Below are 17394 nucleotides of genomic sequence, written 5' to 3'. Positions count from 1 at the left end.
TTCGAATCCGGGATCCCTGGCGTCGAAGCACGATGTGCTAAGCACTACGCCAAGGAGATCGACAGAGGCCTCCGAAGTACTACGGGCTCACAGAACGTCACAGGAGTACTATCGGATTATAAATTATGGATATTAGAGTTTGGATAATAAATAAATAAATTATATAATATATAATCTATAAATAAAAAAACCACCCGTTCTTTATTTATAGAATCTCAAAGAGAGTGATAGTTTGCCAAACTAAAAAATAATCCTATCTTGTTCTCACGATAATAAAAATAGAAGGCATAATAAAAAATAAATAGGTAACTATAGATTGACACAGAATTGAATAAGATGAATTTTGATGTAACTCGTTTTTATGTGGTTCTACTGATTAACTTTTAATTGGAGTCCAAACTTGAATATCCGTAATTTCTAATCCGATAGTAGTCCGGTATAATCTATTTACAACATTTAACACAACGAAGTACAAATGCCTAATATTTAGTTTTCTGACTAAATAGTTCCTTCTTATTCATTCAGAACGTTGCAATCATTTCCAGGAACATTTCAAATTTTACATAACATCAGAAAGTATTAAAATTATACTGATATACTTAAAATCCAATCTTTACCATTCACCATAATGTAACTTTATTTTTGAAGTTATCAAGTGAAAGAAGCAATATACAATCTAGATAAAATTTTACTCTGCATTTGATACTTACTCTAAATTCGAAAGAATTCCCAACCTTCTTCATATATTTATTTACTGTACAATAATTTACGTACGGATCAAAGTTCCACATGCAAAAATTTTTTGAAAAGTTTTATGTGGAGGAAGAATGATGAAATAGTTTGTAAGATAGTAGTTTCAGACTTTGAAAACGCAATTCCAGTTTGTAATTTGCAGATATTTTTAATTTCTCTGGTTCAAATTTGGCTGCAATTATCGTTGTCATAGTTCTAAAAAGTATTTTTTCGTATTAAGAACTTTACATACAAACGCGTGCAGAAGATGAGTCAAAGTGTACAGTACTAATTTAACTAAGTTAACCTACTCGAAATACTTGATGAGTGTAAGGAACATCAAACTTAAATGTCTTAACCTACTAATTCAAGCCTATAGAAATAGATCTTTGATCACACGGTAAATGAAACGCTTTGAGAATATCGATGAAAATATCTTAGTTTAATTAAACAATAAAGGAGAAAAGTTACATGAACTCACAATGATTGACCGTGCAAGTGCACGAATTATTATTCGTTAAAGGACTTTGTCCGCAGATTTTCCATTTCCATTCCCATGTGTGTCTGAGTTGTATAACCGGAAAATATACTCCAAGGCTGATATGTGACACACATTTGTACATTAACGAAGTAACTTGCATTACACTAATCTTAGATCTTGCTCTTTTTGACAGAAATGTACTACAAAGAAATAATGTAACATCCATTGGTTTATATTGAGTACAAGGGTACAAAATTATTCACAATATATTTGTGAAATACCAAAATTGAACAAAGTTGCAAACATTTTAATGATAGGTGTAATATTTACTTATGCAATATTTACCATCGTGCATACAACGCTATGTAACTCGAATTGAAGATGTACTAAGTGAATTTCATTTCGAATAGCGTGAAAGTTAGTACACGATCTTCGAAATGCCCATTTCCGACAACGTTTTATACAATAATGTGAACATACAAATCACAATTCACATCGGTCTGTGTTAAATGAAATTGTTAATAATTATAAATCCGACTTACATAAAATGTACTTAACAAATCAGTTAGGCTCACTACGTACTTCGCACTAGTTGAACACATTTTCAAGATATTGATGACTTCTCTTGTAGTACTGTCGGTTAGGTTACGTTCTAGATTTTGAACTTTTTTATTTGGTTAAAGCGGTTGAAAGAGGTTGTTTGTAATCTTTAATTTATTTGCTTCATTATGCAGATGTGTATTTCTCCTTTGTAATAGATCGAATATGTTTTCCAACATAAACGTTGCTTGCAGTTTGTGTATATACCAACGTCTATATATTTTTCACTTTTTTGGCAGCATAGTCTTTAGCCTGTTTAGAGCACGTTTCCTTATTGCGTGTCTTTCGTAGCGTACAGCTTTGCAAACCTTATCAGCACGTCCTACAAGCGAAGCATATTGTGAAGATAAGTGTTTAGGAGAACTACACCATTTCCTCGATTATTTGGTACTAAAGTAATTGGATGTAATTTTAGCGATGGCACTGCAGTTGGCTTCAGCACGTTCTTTGGTGGAAAATACAGAAATTCTGCTTTTAGATCTCGCACATACGTAGTCTTCTTCACAATAATTGGCACTGCACACTTGCATTTTTGACATTTCGTCTACAAGCATGAATCCACTGTTTACTTACGCAATTATCGACTGGAAATCTATGATATTTTATGTCAGTTCCTTTAGTTTTCTGGTTATAGTTTTCATAGCTTGCTACAGCACAATTAGACATGATTGCAGTCTACAAGTACAAAAATACAATAAAAATAAATCGAACGCTACGAAATCAACAACCTGCTTGTTCCGATTTTTGCGACGTGTTAGTAGCTAAATGTACCCCGCACCAAACTTACTGCACATAGCAACGAGCACCGTCAAACCCGATCCTCCCAGATGACGTAATGCATACGTACTTCACATAGCAACGAGCACCCCCTGGAGATAGCCACCATGTTTGATTTGCTTCTTCGGAATCAATGTTGAACCTTTTTAGTGAATATGGGATTGTAATGCAAATTTAAGAACTGGAATTGAGTTTACATGACGTGTAAATATGCTTAAATGTGCAAGAGATCTGGTGTGTAAGTGTTGTGTACTCAATTGCAGAGGCAATTATGATGAAAAAGGTAAGAGTAACGTTCACATTTCTTCAAGATGTCGTTGAAAATGAGACATGTTTAGGGCAATTCCATGCCATTCGGCCCCTACGAAAAGATACAAGTTAAGTAACAAAGGTTTTATACTCATAAATAAATAAGAATAATAGTTCATGATGTAAACATTTCATGCGTCCGGAATATGAATGCAATATACTCTTAAATGTGTTCATGTTTTATCTCTTGTCAACAATTTTTTTAAATTTACCCTGAATTACAAACGTTGGTTGACGTTAAGATACGTTGTTGCTTATGATTACAAATTAATTTCAAGATTTAGTCAACGTTTAAAATATACGTTCGTGTCTACAAGCAGTTTGTTAGTGTAACTTTTATGCAAGCATTCGATAATATATTCATATTATTTGCACAAATTTTCAGTTTCGAAATATGCTTAATGAAATAAAGCTATACGACAGGGCAAAGTTGATAGATGTGTACATTTACATTCTTATTTTAGCTCGCTTTATGCTACTTTAGGCTAATCGGAGGCTAATGAAAGATCATGAAAAAGGTGCATTCAAATACGAGGGTGCGATGTGTAACAAGAACTTCGATGAAATATTCGTGTGTAAAATTATCTAAGAATATATTACTTATGTTTGAAACACAAATGTTTTCACACAGAAAGCATTTTGTTACCTAGCTATGTTAATATGAACTACCAATGTATTAAATTTAATACATGAACTGCTTTTTATCTTTTGTATTTGTGAAGCTTCCATGTTCGTAACTTTGATTATTAAATCAGTGATAATGTTCATTGTTTCATAATTTTTTAACATTCTTCACGATTTTATTAACAGAGTAAAGACAGTGTGAAGAAATATTCCAAATGTTTATTTCCCAAGTGAACGCTAAGATCGAAATATTAATCTGCTTTTTCTTTTCAATGAAAATGTTGGAAACTCTAGTTATTGTCACAGATCTTACTAACTACAATGAAAAGATTGAATTTATTTATTATCGTTCAATAAGTCAATAGGGTCGAAATTACAATGTGACAAATGATTTACGTTTAGTCTTTATACGCAGAAATGTAACATTGCCCTTGTACCAATAACTTTCGTAAGTTTTTGTATTGAGATTGTATAGCTACACAGAATGTCTGCATTATCTGGTTGATTAATTTGGTAAAGTTATAGACAATTTAATTCATTAGGTAACTTGGAAAGTTTGCGGTCAACCTAACATGCGGGGTTTTGATTTAATCAATTGATTTTTACATACAACAGTTCATACAAAAGGGGTTACGAGTTTTACTGTAGCTGACAAATATTCCCAATAATATTTTTCAAATATATACAATGTTTAAATTTTTCCGCCAGGAAGCTTCTAACGGTTTTCAACCCGTTCTTTGTGCTATGCTAGGAATTTTTTGTGGTAGCCATAGTGACTTCCTGAATTAAAATTTTGGTATAAATATTCAATATTCTACTTTTCTCTTCTAACTATATTCGTCGAGAAGGTAAATGCCAAAATTTAACTTCATAAAAGAAATAAATATAGCTTAATTCTCTTTGATAAAAATACGACAAGGGGTTTACAGCGTTAAGACGATCGCCTCCAGATGATGACGTCTTGACTGAGCGCTGTGGCCTGAACCTCAAGATGGTCTTGCTCGGGTACCCTTTTCTACACCCTCGATTTTACGCACATTTCAAATATTCTCGTTACGAAAATTAGTTCTTCATAAGAAACGATGTTTCTAAATAGCGCGGAAAGTAGTTTTTTTTAGATCTACGTAATAGGAAACTTACGTTTTTCAATATTTAGATTCCTTATGTAACGTCGAAACGGTTTTGCAGGGATTTGTTCGACGAGACATACGAGACATTGTACTTGACTTACAGGGAGATGGTCTGCTGCCCCACGAACCATTGGCGCTAGCCCCACGAACCATTGGCGCTAGCCCCACGAACCATTGGCGCTAGCACCAAGAACCATTGGCGCTAGCCCCACGAACCATTGACGCTAGCCCCACGAACCATTGGCGCTAGCCCCACGAACCATTGACGCTAGCCCCATGAACCATTGGCGCGTGGATAGGTTAGTTCAGTTAGGTTGAGATCGATAGTTAAAATTTGGTGTCGTGTTAGTATCACGATCTAGAAATTGGAAATAATTGCGAACCATTTCAAACGACAAAATTTAAACTTTAAACGGCTGTACAGTCGTAAATACTTCTTTCCGCGCTCCAATTTTTTTTATTCAAAAATAGGATCAAATAATGTTCATAATGAAAAAAACAGAATTTCAAAATTCGAGGGTGTAGAATAGGGTACCCGACCCGTATTATGATCTTAATACAATTTTGTTTGTAATAAGAAGTTTAATTGTGAGTGCAAGTGTTATATATTAACATTAATGGACATCTACATATATTTTGGGTGTTGCGAGAGTTAGCAAGGTTTACGTTAACATATCCTTATCTCATTTCCCCTACCTGAGGGCTTCAAAGTAGGCTGATAAGTCTCATGATCGCCGTGGAGGAATAAACGTAAGTTGATCCTTTGAGAATATTCCGGGGAACGTAACACAGCAATCGCAATATATCTCAATTCACTACAATTGTATTCCAATTAACTTCACATAACCCGTCTATAATAGAGCACTATTTTGTAACAATTATCTCAATTCACTACAATTCAATTCAACTTCAAGAAATATATATAACTTCACTTAAACCCTCTATAATACAGCACTATCATCAAACAAACAAAATTTATCTCAATTCACTGAATATATGCAATCTCACTTAGCCCTGTATGACAAAGCACTAATTTCCAGCAATCACAATTTGTAACGATAAAGCTGGATTTTGCGTCGTTTCTAGCTTTTGTTCAGCGGGAAACAATTCTTTTTCAGGTTTTATTAATACTCCCAAGTTGCGTATCCAATAAAAATTACATTTATTAAGAATAACCTTTAGTAAACAATTATTAAATTTAAAGTGAAAGACCGCAGAGTTCCCGCTTGTCCTCGGTTTATAAAAGTCAACTTAATACGAGGATTCAAGCGGCACTTTGGATTGTATTGAAAATAAAATTGTGTAGCTACCCACTCTTGTAACGATTTAGTTCAAAATAATTACTGAATATTACTACATTTACTTACGTGACCAAAGGCTAGCCTGTTTTGAGATCTATACCTTTGTTCTGAATAGCGCTTTTCCTTCACCCTTTTGTGACAAGTCTACAAGACCACATTTTCCGACTTAACACGAAGAAAACTGCGCGGCCTTCCGAAAACTTCCCACGCTCGCTCACTACTGTTCTTAGCGCCAACTGACACTGCAGTTTCCCGCGAGACCTAGTCCATTTTCAGCAGGGGTGTTTATAGTTCTTTTCGTAATTCATTTCGGACATCTCAACAATCTGTTACAAATTTATCTCAATTCACTGCAATTTTATTCGAATTCGCCGAATATATTAACTTCACTTAGCCTGTATGATAGAGCACTATCTTCTAACAACCACAATTTAGCGCAATTCAGCAAAATTCTATCCCAATTCACGGAAGATATCGTATCTCTCTTAACCAAACTAACCTTAACAAACCTCTGTTACCTCGCGTAAGTAAACAATATATCGCAGACTACTTTCAGTTTTCCTTCGTTATAATTCTTTGATTACACACATGGAGAGAAAAACATTGACAAGTGCTACTAGCTTCAAACCAAACACTTCACCTAACAAAGTCAATAAATACCTAATGTAAACGTCAAATTACCAACAAATTCGTGCGACAGATGAGACTACCCCACTACAACACGCACACTTGAAAACGAACAAGCACCAGGAGATTGTCACTATAGCTGCAGTACTTCTTTAGCCAATTTTCACTGTCGTCAAAGCAATATTTCCATCTTTACAGTGGCGTAGCCAAGGGGGGATTGATGAGTGTTCTAATCCACACTTTGACCAAGTATTTCCAAAAGAAAACGTCAAAGGCAGGAAAATATAGTAAGGGCTGGCTATTAAATACAATTATACCTAACCCCCTTCCAAAATCCTGGGAACGCCACTGCATTTGTAAGCACCAAAACGTCACGTAAACTCCATGCAAACCACGAACATAACGTAACCACATTCCAGTTTGCTCTCAATTTGTCGTTCTTCCCAAGTACCGAAGTACAAAACTAATGACATGTTAAAAACACTCCAAAGACACATAAATCGGAACAGTGCGCTACGATACCAGGAAACCAGGGTTGGACTGCCTACCTGGAAATGGGTGTTCTTTCCGAGTATCCATCAGTCTCACCATATCATTGCTCATCTTCCCTATCAGCTTAAGACATTGGGAACAATACTTATAATTGACAGAAATAATCTGTGCTAAACTAGGAACGTAATTCACAGAAGACATAATCTAAAGAACACAATTTATATCATTTCTTTTTTCTTTTTGAGGTCTCTAATGGTCAGTTAGGCTGATCGGGACGTGACTCACAGCTTAAAGCAAGATCTGTTCCTATTCTGTTTCACACGTAAAATTTGCACTATTCGTCTAGAGATTAATGGGGTGTAAGGACATCGCTATAGCCGTATATAAGGGGATGTTTTAACGGGTCCGACCACCCCACACATTGGTTAAGTATCCATTTTGCACACATTGTGATTAAATCAAAAAATCTGAATATTGGCCATTCCATTGGTAAATAAGGTTTATAAAACTTTAAAGTTGAATATTGTAAAGTTGAAAATTATGTACATCAAACCAATATTTGCATCGAAATTCTGTACAGAAAATCTTATAGGTTATAATTTATAAGCTATTATTCATAATAAATAAATAGCAACAATTAATTTTTAGCTATTAAAATTGAACAGTACTATCCTTGGGCTGCCGTACGTTGAACCTCACCTGTTACTTCTGTATATATATGGCCATCGGCTTTGGTTAGAGTTCATCAGAGAGGCTCATACAAGGTATGCGTTAGACGTCTGTCAACCTTCCCCCCTCCTCCCAACATAGAGCACTTACGAATGTAATAATGCCAATCGCAGTGCTTCGTTGGCTCTCTCAACTACTGTTAACTATTTCATTAGTGCTTCATTACAACAAGAGTAATTACAAAATACCTTTCGGGGGGCTAAGTTCAAGTTGGTCCTCCCTCATGGAGAACTAACGAATCTAATAGTGCCATTCGTTACTGCTTCGTTACTGCTCTCAACTACTGTTAACCATTTACTTAGTGCTTTGTTAGTGCTCTCAACTACTGTGTGTCCCCTGTCAATACATGCCTTTTAAGCACTAAACTATTCAGTCTATGTTATAAAAATCTATGTTGTTAAGAATTAGTGTTGAATCTTTTCTCTAAAGATTGTTAGATTTCTTGCCATAAAAATGTTATTGTTAATGTTACAATAGGTAATGAATTGTTTAACTTAAATATAAAAAGATGCTGAAACTATGCAAATATAAAACAACTATGTAGTAACCATTGTAAATTGTAAACAAAATTATGATATAAAAGAGCTAGACTTTTGTAAGCCTACGGGACAGTCTCCTGGTTGCCGAAAGGCTGATGGTTCAGGGGACGTTGGGTAATATCTTGCTTCAATCTTCGGATTGGCTGGTGTACTTGTACTCCATTTGGCAGATATTCCACAAACCAAAATCTGAATAAGGCGTTCTCCTGCATCATCAAAAAGACCAGGGTTATAAACTTCGGTACAACTAATAGGTTGAGGCCTACAAGTTGTACCGGGTGAATTGTCTGTTTGTAAAAGTGTTTGTATAACATCGGAAGTTTAAATAAATCTTCGAGTAAAAGATCTTCATGATCTTTCATTTCAAACTTACATAGGTGATAATTAAAAATAAATCCTGCACCACAGACCTCGCAAGGGCTTGGTCCTACTAACCCTTAGAAGCCTTTGAGAAGTCCCATAAAAGGGCTGTAACCGACTAACATAAAGCCCTAAAGGCAGAAGGTGAACCATTCAGTTAGTGCTTCGTTAGTGCTCTCAACTACTGTCACCATTTCATTAGAACAAGAGTAATTACATAGAAACGTTTCTACGCAGCAAGCAGACGGAAAACTGCCCATAACTCGAAGGCAGGGCATCAAAGATGGTGAAACTTCAATTTAAACAAAACCGTCACGAAAGTCTTGATCTTGATTAACAGAGACACATTCCCTTGTTGATCGACAGACGCAATTGTTGACTACTGCTATGCAACGTTTAACCAACAATATCGACTGAAGCAGCGTCAAAATTTGCCGTTGAAATGTAGATATTTCTGGGCGACCTCTCTTAACATTCTGGTAATATATATTCAACGATTTCTTCTGACATTCCTTTGCCTTTCAGCAAACTTTCATTATGGAAGAAATTGAAGATCCGTGGTGTACACCCAGCAACCCCAGGAAGGTGCCTTTCCAAGAGGTGACGCAGGCTGCGTTCAAAATTAAAGATGGCTTACAGGTAGGGACGTGAAATTTCCGGGTTTTTTTTCCAATATTTTTTTTTTCAATTCGGTGTTATTTTTCGCGATTTAGGGTAAATTTCTGTTATTAATTTAAAATCTGTTATTTTTACGTGGGTTTACTGTTCCTTCTATGATTTTCACATTGTTTTTGTTCTAGAAAATTGAGACAAAGTTTAGTTTTAATGAGGAACGCTTATCTTTGTGATAAATGACAAAATTTCATCTCGTCGGCCACTAAATATACAATATACACTAAACCTCCAAACTGCAATAAATTAAGCATGACAATCTCTTTCAAATCGGTTTCCACCTGCCCCCCCGTTTTTCTTTCTTTCCTGGAAACAGGAGGAAACAAGGGGGAGGGCAACCCCCCCCCGGGAGATTCTCTTCCTTTCTTCTAGAAGGAAAGAAGAGAAGAGGTTTCTCCTCTTTTCCTCCTTGCTCCCCCTCCCCAGACGAGAAAGAGAGAGACGAAGAAGGAACCTTTTCTCTCCTTCTTTCCTACTTTCTCTCTCTTCTCATATCTCTAGTTTCTTCTCTCTCCCTCCCTCTCTTTTTCTTAATAGAGAGAGAGAGAAAGAAGAGATGACGGAAAGAGAGAGAAAGAAAGAAAGAAGGAGAGAAAGAAGAGATGAAGGAAAGAGAGAGAAAGAAAGAAAGAAGGAGAGAAAGAAGGAAAAGGGAAAGAAGAGAGAGAGAGAAAGAGAAAGAAAGAGAGGGAGAGACAGAGAGAGAGAGAAAGAACTTTCACCACCTAGTTTCAGAACTTACAGCGTTCAGGTAATTCTCCTTGAACAGAAGAAGTGTTATTCCCAGTTTATATTGCATTTTTCGAGGCGTTTCTGATGGTGTTATTCTGAAAAATGGCAAATTTGTGTTGTTTCGCGATTCCGAAACACCGAAAATTTGCCTCCTTAAACTACCCACTTTAAACACTTTATTGTGCTTTCCTCAACTTTTCGGTGTTGTCGTTAAAACAAAAAATTCACGTCTCTACTTACAGGTCACGCCCTGTATCAAATCCCACATGTGCCAGGCTACAGGAATGCAGCTCTACCTCAAGAAGGAGTTCCTCCACTACACAGGGAGCTTCAAGGAGAGGGGGGCGTTGTATTCACTTCTGAACTTGAACGACGAGGAGAGGAGGAAAGGTGTGGTCGCCGCATCGGCAGGGAACCACGCTCAGGCCCTGTCGTACCACGGTATGAGGCTGGGCGTTCCCGTGACGGTGGTTATGCCCAACATAGCGCCCATTCTGAAGATCCAGCGATGCAAGCACTACAAAGCCAACGTTATCGTTGCCGGAAAGGACATGGCTGAAGCCAAGAGTATTGCCTTGAAGAAAGCTCAGGATGAACGCTCGGTGTATATTAATGGCTACGACCACCCGTGGATTCTTGCCGGACAGGGGACATGCGCTCTGGAGATCCTTGATCAAGTACCGGACGTGGACGCGATCATTTGCGGCATCGGAGGAGGTGGTTTAATCGCGGGTGTCGCGGTGGCCATCAAGAACGTTAAGCCGCACGTCAAGGTCATTGGAGTCGAGTCGGATCGCTGCAGTTCGTTCGCGAACTCGATGAAAGCTGGGAAACCCGTTTACACCAAAGTGGACAGGACCCTGGCCGACGGTCTGGCGGTGCCAGTGGTGGGCTACAACGCATTTGCCACCGCGGCGCCTCTCATAGATGGTGTGGTGGTCGTGAAGGACGAGTGGATCCCCTTGGCCATCCTGCGATTGGTCGAGATGGAGAAGGCGGTCGTTGAAGGCGCTGGTGCCATTTCCATAGCTGCAATCCTCGCTGGACAGATGAACGATTTGAAAGGCAAGAAGGTTGTGGTTATCCTCTCTGGAGGCAACATCGACACTACCATCTTCGGGAAGTGTCTGGAGCGAGGTCTGGTGATGGACGGACGCCTGCAGAGATTCAGCGTGGCCATTGGCGACAGGCCTGGAGGGATAGCCGAGCTTACGGAGCTTCTGGGCTCCATGAATGCCCAGATTAAGGACATAGTCAGAGACATGGTCCCAACGGACGTCTTCCACATGGAGCTGAAGGTCCTCATCGAGACTGTCAACAAGACCCACGCGGAAAGAGTAAAACGGGGAGTTCTGTCAAAGTACCCCAATGCACGTTTCTACGAATTTCCTCTGCCTGCAACACTGGAGAAGTACTAACATCGATACTGAAGAGGCATTGCTACCACAATACGACAATAAGCGCTTACAGGAATTCTGAACCGTGTACTTCTTTTTGCCTAGTCAATCCACGATGAGTATGAATTGATGTTTGCGTATCACAGTTAAATGAAATGTGCTTCAGGGATCAGCCTCAATCCTTTCCTTCCCAAAAGAGATTAATAGGCTTCACTGGCCACCAAGATATCATAGTTCTGGAATAAGGGTTATATTGTAGCTAGTGAAACCAGATGGCTCTGGGCCACTACCCTTATATGTCCCGGGAAACAGATTTTTCAGTTCCATGTTTTCGCAATTAGGACATGGAATTATTTCTCACTTTTATGTGTTCGCAATTAGGATAATTTAGGCATTGTTCGCAATTAGGCCACAAACATCTGGCCATCCCAACTCTATAGTTGACAAGGATTCTAGAATAGACACTACAATGTAGGCCATGGACGTAAGTTGGGACTTAACTTTGGGGAGGGCAGGTATGAACTTGAGGCTAGCTTTTAGTCGAAAAAATTTTCATCCCATAAAAATAGTGTCCAGGATTATTTGCTAAATAGCTGTTACATTTGCGAAATCATAAATATTATTATTTATTACTTAGCTCCTCAGGTCTTAGGATTTTAACAAAAATACCCTTAACTTATAAATGTTAAGGATAATTTTTGGGGAGCAAGTGCCCCCTTGCCCCCGCAAAGTTACGCCTGTAGCCCCTACAAGTTCTAAAGATTCAAACCATAGAAGGACGTATACACAACGTACGGTACCGTTTTGATGTAGAAAATATTAAACTTTTTACTCCTCAGCAAAGGGCAGTGAAGAGCCGTTCCATAAGATGAGAAGTTGACTTTTGACTGGACGGAGTGGAAGCCCCATAATCCTCTTACCTGGTATAAATCCTTCTGCTGGACATTGATGAACTCACAAGATGGAGTAAAACAACTTCCGTGCGTTCAGTGTAAAGCCTAATAAGTAACCAAGGTATGAACACAGTAAATACTGTGCTGCCATCTGGAGGATTTTGTCGTAACTTGCCCGTACATCGTTTCAATGAAACGACGCCAGCGCTTAGATCTTATAAAGCGGATTCCTGTCTGTCTCTCCATGAACTTTTGCTGTGAACAACTCTGAACTACAGACAGTGTTACAAGTCTTTAAATATATCAAGTTGCTCACAAAGGGTCTTCTAATACATATAATTAGGGCTAAGATTTAAATGAACGCATATTTTTTTCAAAAAGGGTGAAGTGTTCCCTAAACATATAGTAATTCATATTGTGAAGAAACTAATTAAATTAAGGTGCTTTTTAAGGGCATATTTTGGCATATTTGGCCATTTCTAAGCGATAGAGTAGTAGAGAGGCAGCACTTCGTTCCTACGCGTCAGCAAAAATTCGATGCGACTGGTGTTATGTTACATCCGGTGTAGCGGGGTACGAGCGATTTTATTGTTGAGTCAGCAGAACGTGTCTGATCATGTTGAAGACATCGGAAGCGGTGGGGGAGGGGGGTCAATGGATTTGTCACGTTGTTTATTGATGTATGCTAACCTAATACGTGCGTATGTTTGTGTGTGTGTGTGTGTGTGTGTGTGTCTGTGGAGGAAATGCGTGCGCAACCATTGCGTATGATGCAAACACATGAAGAAATGATTTAAAGATGGCGCCGAAGGTGCTGTACCCCCGAAAGCTTAGCGGCTAAGGTTATTGCTCTGTAAAACAAGAGGCGTCGAGGGTTCGATTCCTGGTAGAGTCAATATTGATTGATTGATAGATTGAGTTAGTTTTTTAAGTCCGTTTTATGCACGGCAAGACTAATCAGGATTGGACCTACAGTTGAAAAGTGGTGATTCGGACCACTATGTGCCTCCACCAAGTATCGAACCTGGGACCCCTTGATTACAAGTCGACGATGTCAATATTGAATGGTCTCGATTAGCCTGTGTGTACATAAAGCCAACAAAATGGCTGAGTTCGAAAATCGAGTTGGGTTAGTGGTTAATGTTGTCACCTGGCAATGAAGAGGTCGCGGGTTCGATTCTCTAGGTAGTTAAATTAGGTCAATTGTTTAATCCCGCCATTATAGGTCGCGATTAGTCCATCTGTGCATAAATAGTGATTGAATAAAATCAATATGGCGGCCTTGGGTTAGTGGTTAATGTTGTCGCCTGGTAATGAAGAGGTCGCGGGGTTCGATTTTCTAGGTAGTTAAATGAGGCCAATTGTTTTGTCCCGCCATTATAGGTCCCGATTAGTCCATCTGTGCATAAATAGTATTTGAATAAAATCAATATGGCGGCCGCGTTTTGTGTTTACCGGCGGCGGCGGCGGCAGCGGGGCGCGGCGCGGGGCGGAGCGGGGCGGCGCGGCGCGGGGGGTGTTTTTTATTCCGCGAGATGTTTTAACCAAGTGGTTGAGGGTTCGATTCCCAATGTTGGTGAAAATTGGATATTCAATTGTATTTGTTTAAAAGTTCCGATTAGCTTTTTTGTGCACAAAGAGAAAATGAACTAATTGGAAATAGGATGTTTATGCTGTAATGAAAAGGTCCCGGGTTCGATTCACAATGTCAAATTGGCTGATAATGATGTTGTTTTTAAAATAAATAAAAAAAGAAGTGTGTTGAGTCCCCATTAGTATTTATGCAGGAACAGATATTAAAAATCAAAACAAAATGCCTTTTGATTACAACGCAAAGATAAATTAGAATCTGTTGTTTTGCCGTGTGGGGCCCCAGTACCGATTAGCTTAAATGCATAAAGAGTAGGTAAAATAAGCAAGATGGCCGTCACTATTGTTTTGTGATCAAAGAGGAGTCACAGGTTCGATTCAATCAAAGGAGGCAACATTCTATGTTTCAATTCCATGTAAAAGTCTAAAGTTATGTTTCGATTAACCTCAATGCATAAAGAGGAATTAAACAAAAAACAAGCAAAATGGCGACAGATGTGATAAAAGAAAAATTGAATTAGTTTTTTTATAGTGACAAGAAAAAATAGCGAATCACTGTTAGAAATAGAATGAAAATAAAGATACTTGCCTTTGCGTGTCCAGCGCTGTGCAGAAAAGCTCTCATGCTTTATCTCCGACAAGTCCACAATACACAATTATTTTTTTATTGTATAGTTAATTATTAATGTTGTTATTAACACAGATTCTTACCAGTGTGAAGAAAAGCTCTCATGCTTTATCTCCGACAAGTCCACAATACACACTTTTTCATTATATAGTTAATTATTAGTGTTGTTATTAACACCGATTTTTACCAGTGTGAAGAAAAGCTCTCATGCTTTATCTTCGACAAGTCCACAATACACACTTTTTCATTATATAGTTAATTATTAATGTTGTTATTAACGATTGTTACCAGTAAAAATATAAACCATGAGGATTTTTAAAGGGGTGATAAGTGAAAAAAAAGCCAAGACATATATTTTATCCCTGTTTATTACCAATATTTACAAAATTCAAAAGAGCCGCACACACACACACACATACATATGTAAAATGTTTATATTGTGTCACCAGTTTATCAGCATGTTATTTAACAAGTTTTTATTCTTCAAGTTTGTTCACTCACCCACATAAGGAATTGTGTCACTATCATATCCATTTTCTGCTGCAACCACTGAATTAAAATGTTTCACTATTTTTTCCACAAGCATGTTCTCGCAACAAACAAACACTTCTTTGGAAAGTCTTTTTCCGTCGATGTTTTGTATAGACAAAGGCTCAGGTTTTGTACATCCATGTAGATGGGAAAGCACAAACTTCTCCTTATTACATGCATGGACAGGGGAAATATCTGTGCAACCGAAACATTGTTCGCGAAGGTCGAGAATGCAAGATTCCACACAGTTTCCAAAATATGATTTCAGATACGGCGACACTGTTTCACACATAACTTTCGCATGCTCGATGCACACAAATATGTTCATAAAGTTCCGCCACGAACTTTCTGCGATGAACACTATCTCCAGGGAACCGTAAGCTGGTTTCTTCCTTATAATGATCTGACGGCGATTGTACAGTGTGGTTATCAGCAATTCATGTTGCTCACTTAGTGGGTAGGAAACACGAGGCTGCTCACCTGGAATAGCGATGTAATTGTCGATTACTGGAAACAAGTCATGAAGAGCGTGCCACTCCTGCAACTGTAGTTCAACACCGGCCGCCCCGCTTCTGTGTAGCCTGACCACAGGTTGGAAATCCAGATGAGAGGAAAGTCCGATTGAGATAACCTTTGTTTTCGAAGCATTCAAATAGTAGACGTGATCAAATAATATCGACTGGCGTATAAGACTAGTTACTTGTTTTTGTTCTTCAGGTAAATGCTGATCGCTCTCTTTCTGAAGAACCCCCTTCAAATTAGTGTACGGTTGAAATCTTTTTTTCAGCGGCATCGAAATAGAGGATTCCATGACTAAGAACTGCGAGATACTGCATGTCGCAGCGTGCAGGTATACATTTGAAGAAATGCGTGGGTGTGTTTTTGAGACGCATGCGCGCGTAGCAAACCAAGCATGTGCTGGACAAAAAAAGGTGGAGGGGGCGGGGCCTTACAAAGATCAATAGTGAGAGAAAAATCAGCAGAATATCATAAACGTCATATTGAGGAAATATTGGATAACAAATATTAATTAATTTAATTAAAGCATCAACCGCATTGTCGATCTGAAATTAGGTTTATAGACGATGTTCTAGTATTGGATTGTTTCTGTATTTCCATCGGTATAATCCTCCACCACATTTGAAGCATACTGTTTTATCCTCTTTTTGAATGTAAAATAATCCTGCTTCGGACAGAGCTTCTACAAACGGGAATTCTTTTGATTGCCAGTTTCTGAAAGAGGACAATCTAGCATTGAAAGATCCCATCTCTGGATATTGTTCTGTAAAGACACAAAACAAGATAAATATTATAAGTAAGCTGTTGTAAACTGTAACGCTACAAAATTATTAATATACTATTAGGACTATATGTAACTTGTATAAAATTTCAAACAGTATTTACTGTCAATATTTTCTACTATACGTACCGAGTATTATAAATTTAATTTACGAGTCAGCAAATAAGTTGTTATAATATTGTCGTTTTTTATCGGTACTGGGAATAAAATTTGAAATTTATGCATGGGTTTACCAGAGGCTCTATGGAATAAATACAGAAAACAGTAATGCCCACAGTACACAGACCCGTAACTTTGTATCTGATGAGTGTTGTACGTATAGAATTTAGTTACTTTCCAAAAATCGCAAATGGTTATGCACATGTGGAGGTTTTCCGTAACTATCAAAAAATTCCCCCCGGGAGTTACTGTCTATGTAAATTGCTACCCAGTGCTTCCCGGGGCTATCTTTGGGATCTGTATTTACAATCAACGCTGCTGGTAGTTCCACATGTACAGGTAATTCATTAGCTGCGAAAACCCCCACATGATGATTGTCAAAGGCTCTGTTTGATATTAACCCGTGAAGCAAATTTAAAGTCGACAGCATTGCTGGACACTAAATAGTAATATTGTGCAACTCACCTTGTTATACAATTAATCCAGATGAATATCTCTTTGATTATTAATTTTCATGAGATCGTCAAATTCAGAGTAGATAACACAAGTCACAGTAGATTCCAAAGCCGATTTGAAGTGGACTTTCAAGCTAACAGCCCCTTGCCGTTGAAGACTGCAGTGGGATATGACACTTGCAGCTGCGTCTGGTGTTATATCGAAAACAAGTAATGCGTATCCCTGGGGGTATTCCTCACGCGATATATTGTTTCCTTCATCCATATAGTGTATCCCTGTTCCAGAGAATAATGTGTGATATGCTGTTATGTACTTGTTGTTTTCAAAGTCTGGTT

General features: G+C 38.1%; 1 protein-coding gene across 1 annotated transcript; it reads left to right on the top strand.

Annotated features, from left to right (window-relative positions):
- Positions 1 to 9110: 9110 nt before the first annotated feature.
- Positions 9111 to 11887, top strand: LOC145984827 (L-threonine ammonia-lyase-like). The gene is made up of 2 exons (XM_083118243.1): positions 9111 to 9340; positions 10348 to 11887. The coding sequence occupies exons 1-2, from the start codon at positions 9239 to 9241 to the stop codon at positions 11521 to 11523; spliced, it is 1278 nt and encodes a 425-aa protein (XP_082974369.1). The 5' UTR covers positions 9111 to 9238; the 3' UTR covers positions 11524 to 11887.
- The last annotated feature ends 5507 nt before the right edge of the window (positions 11888 to 17394 follow it).

This window comes from Lepisma saccharinum, chromosome 1, assembly GCF_977018435.1.
Source record: "Lepisma saccharinum chromosome 1, izLepSacc3.1, whole genome shotgun sequence".
Taxonomy (NCBI): Eukaryota; Metazoa; Arthropoda; class Insecta; order Zygentoma; family Lepismatidae; genus Lepisma; species Lepisma saccharinum.
This window is presented reverse-complemented; position numbering and strand designations above follow the sequence as displayed.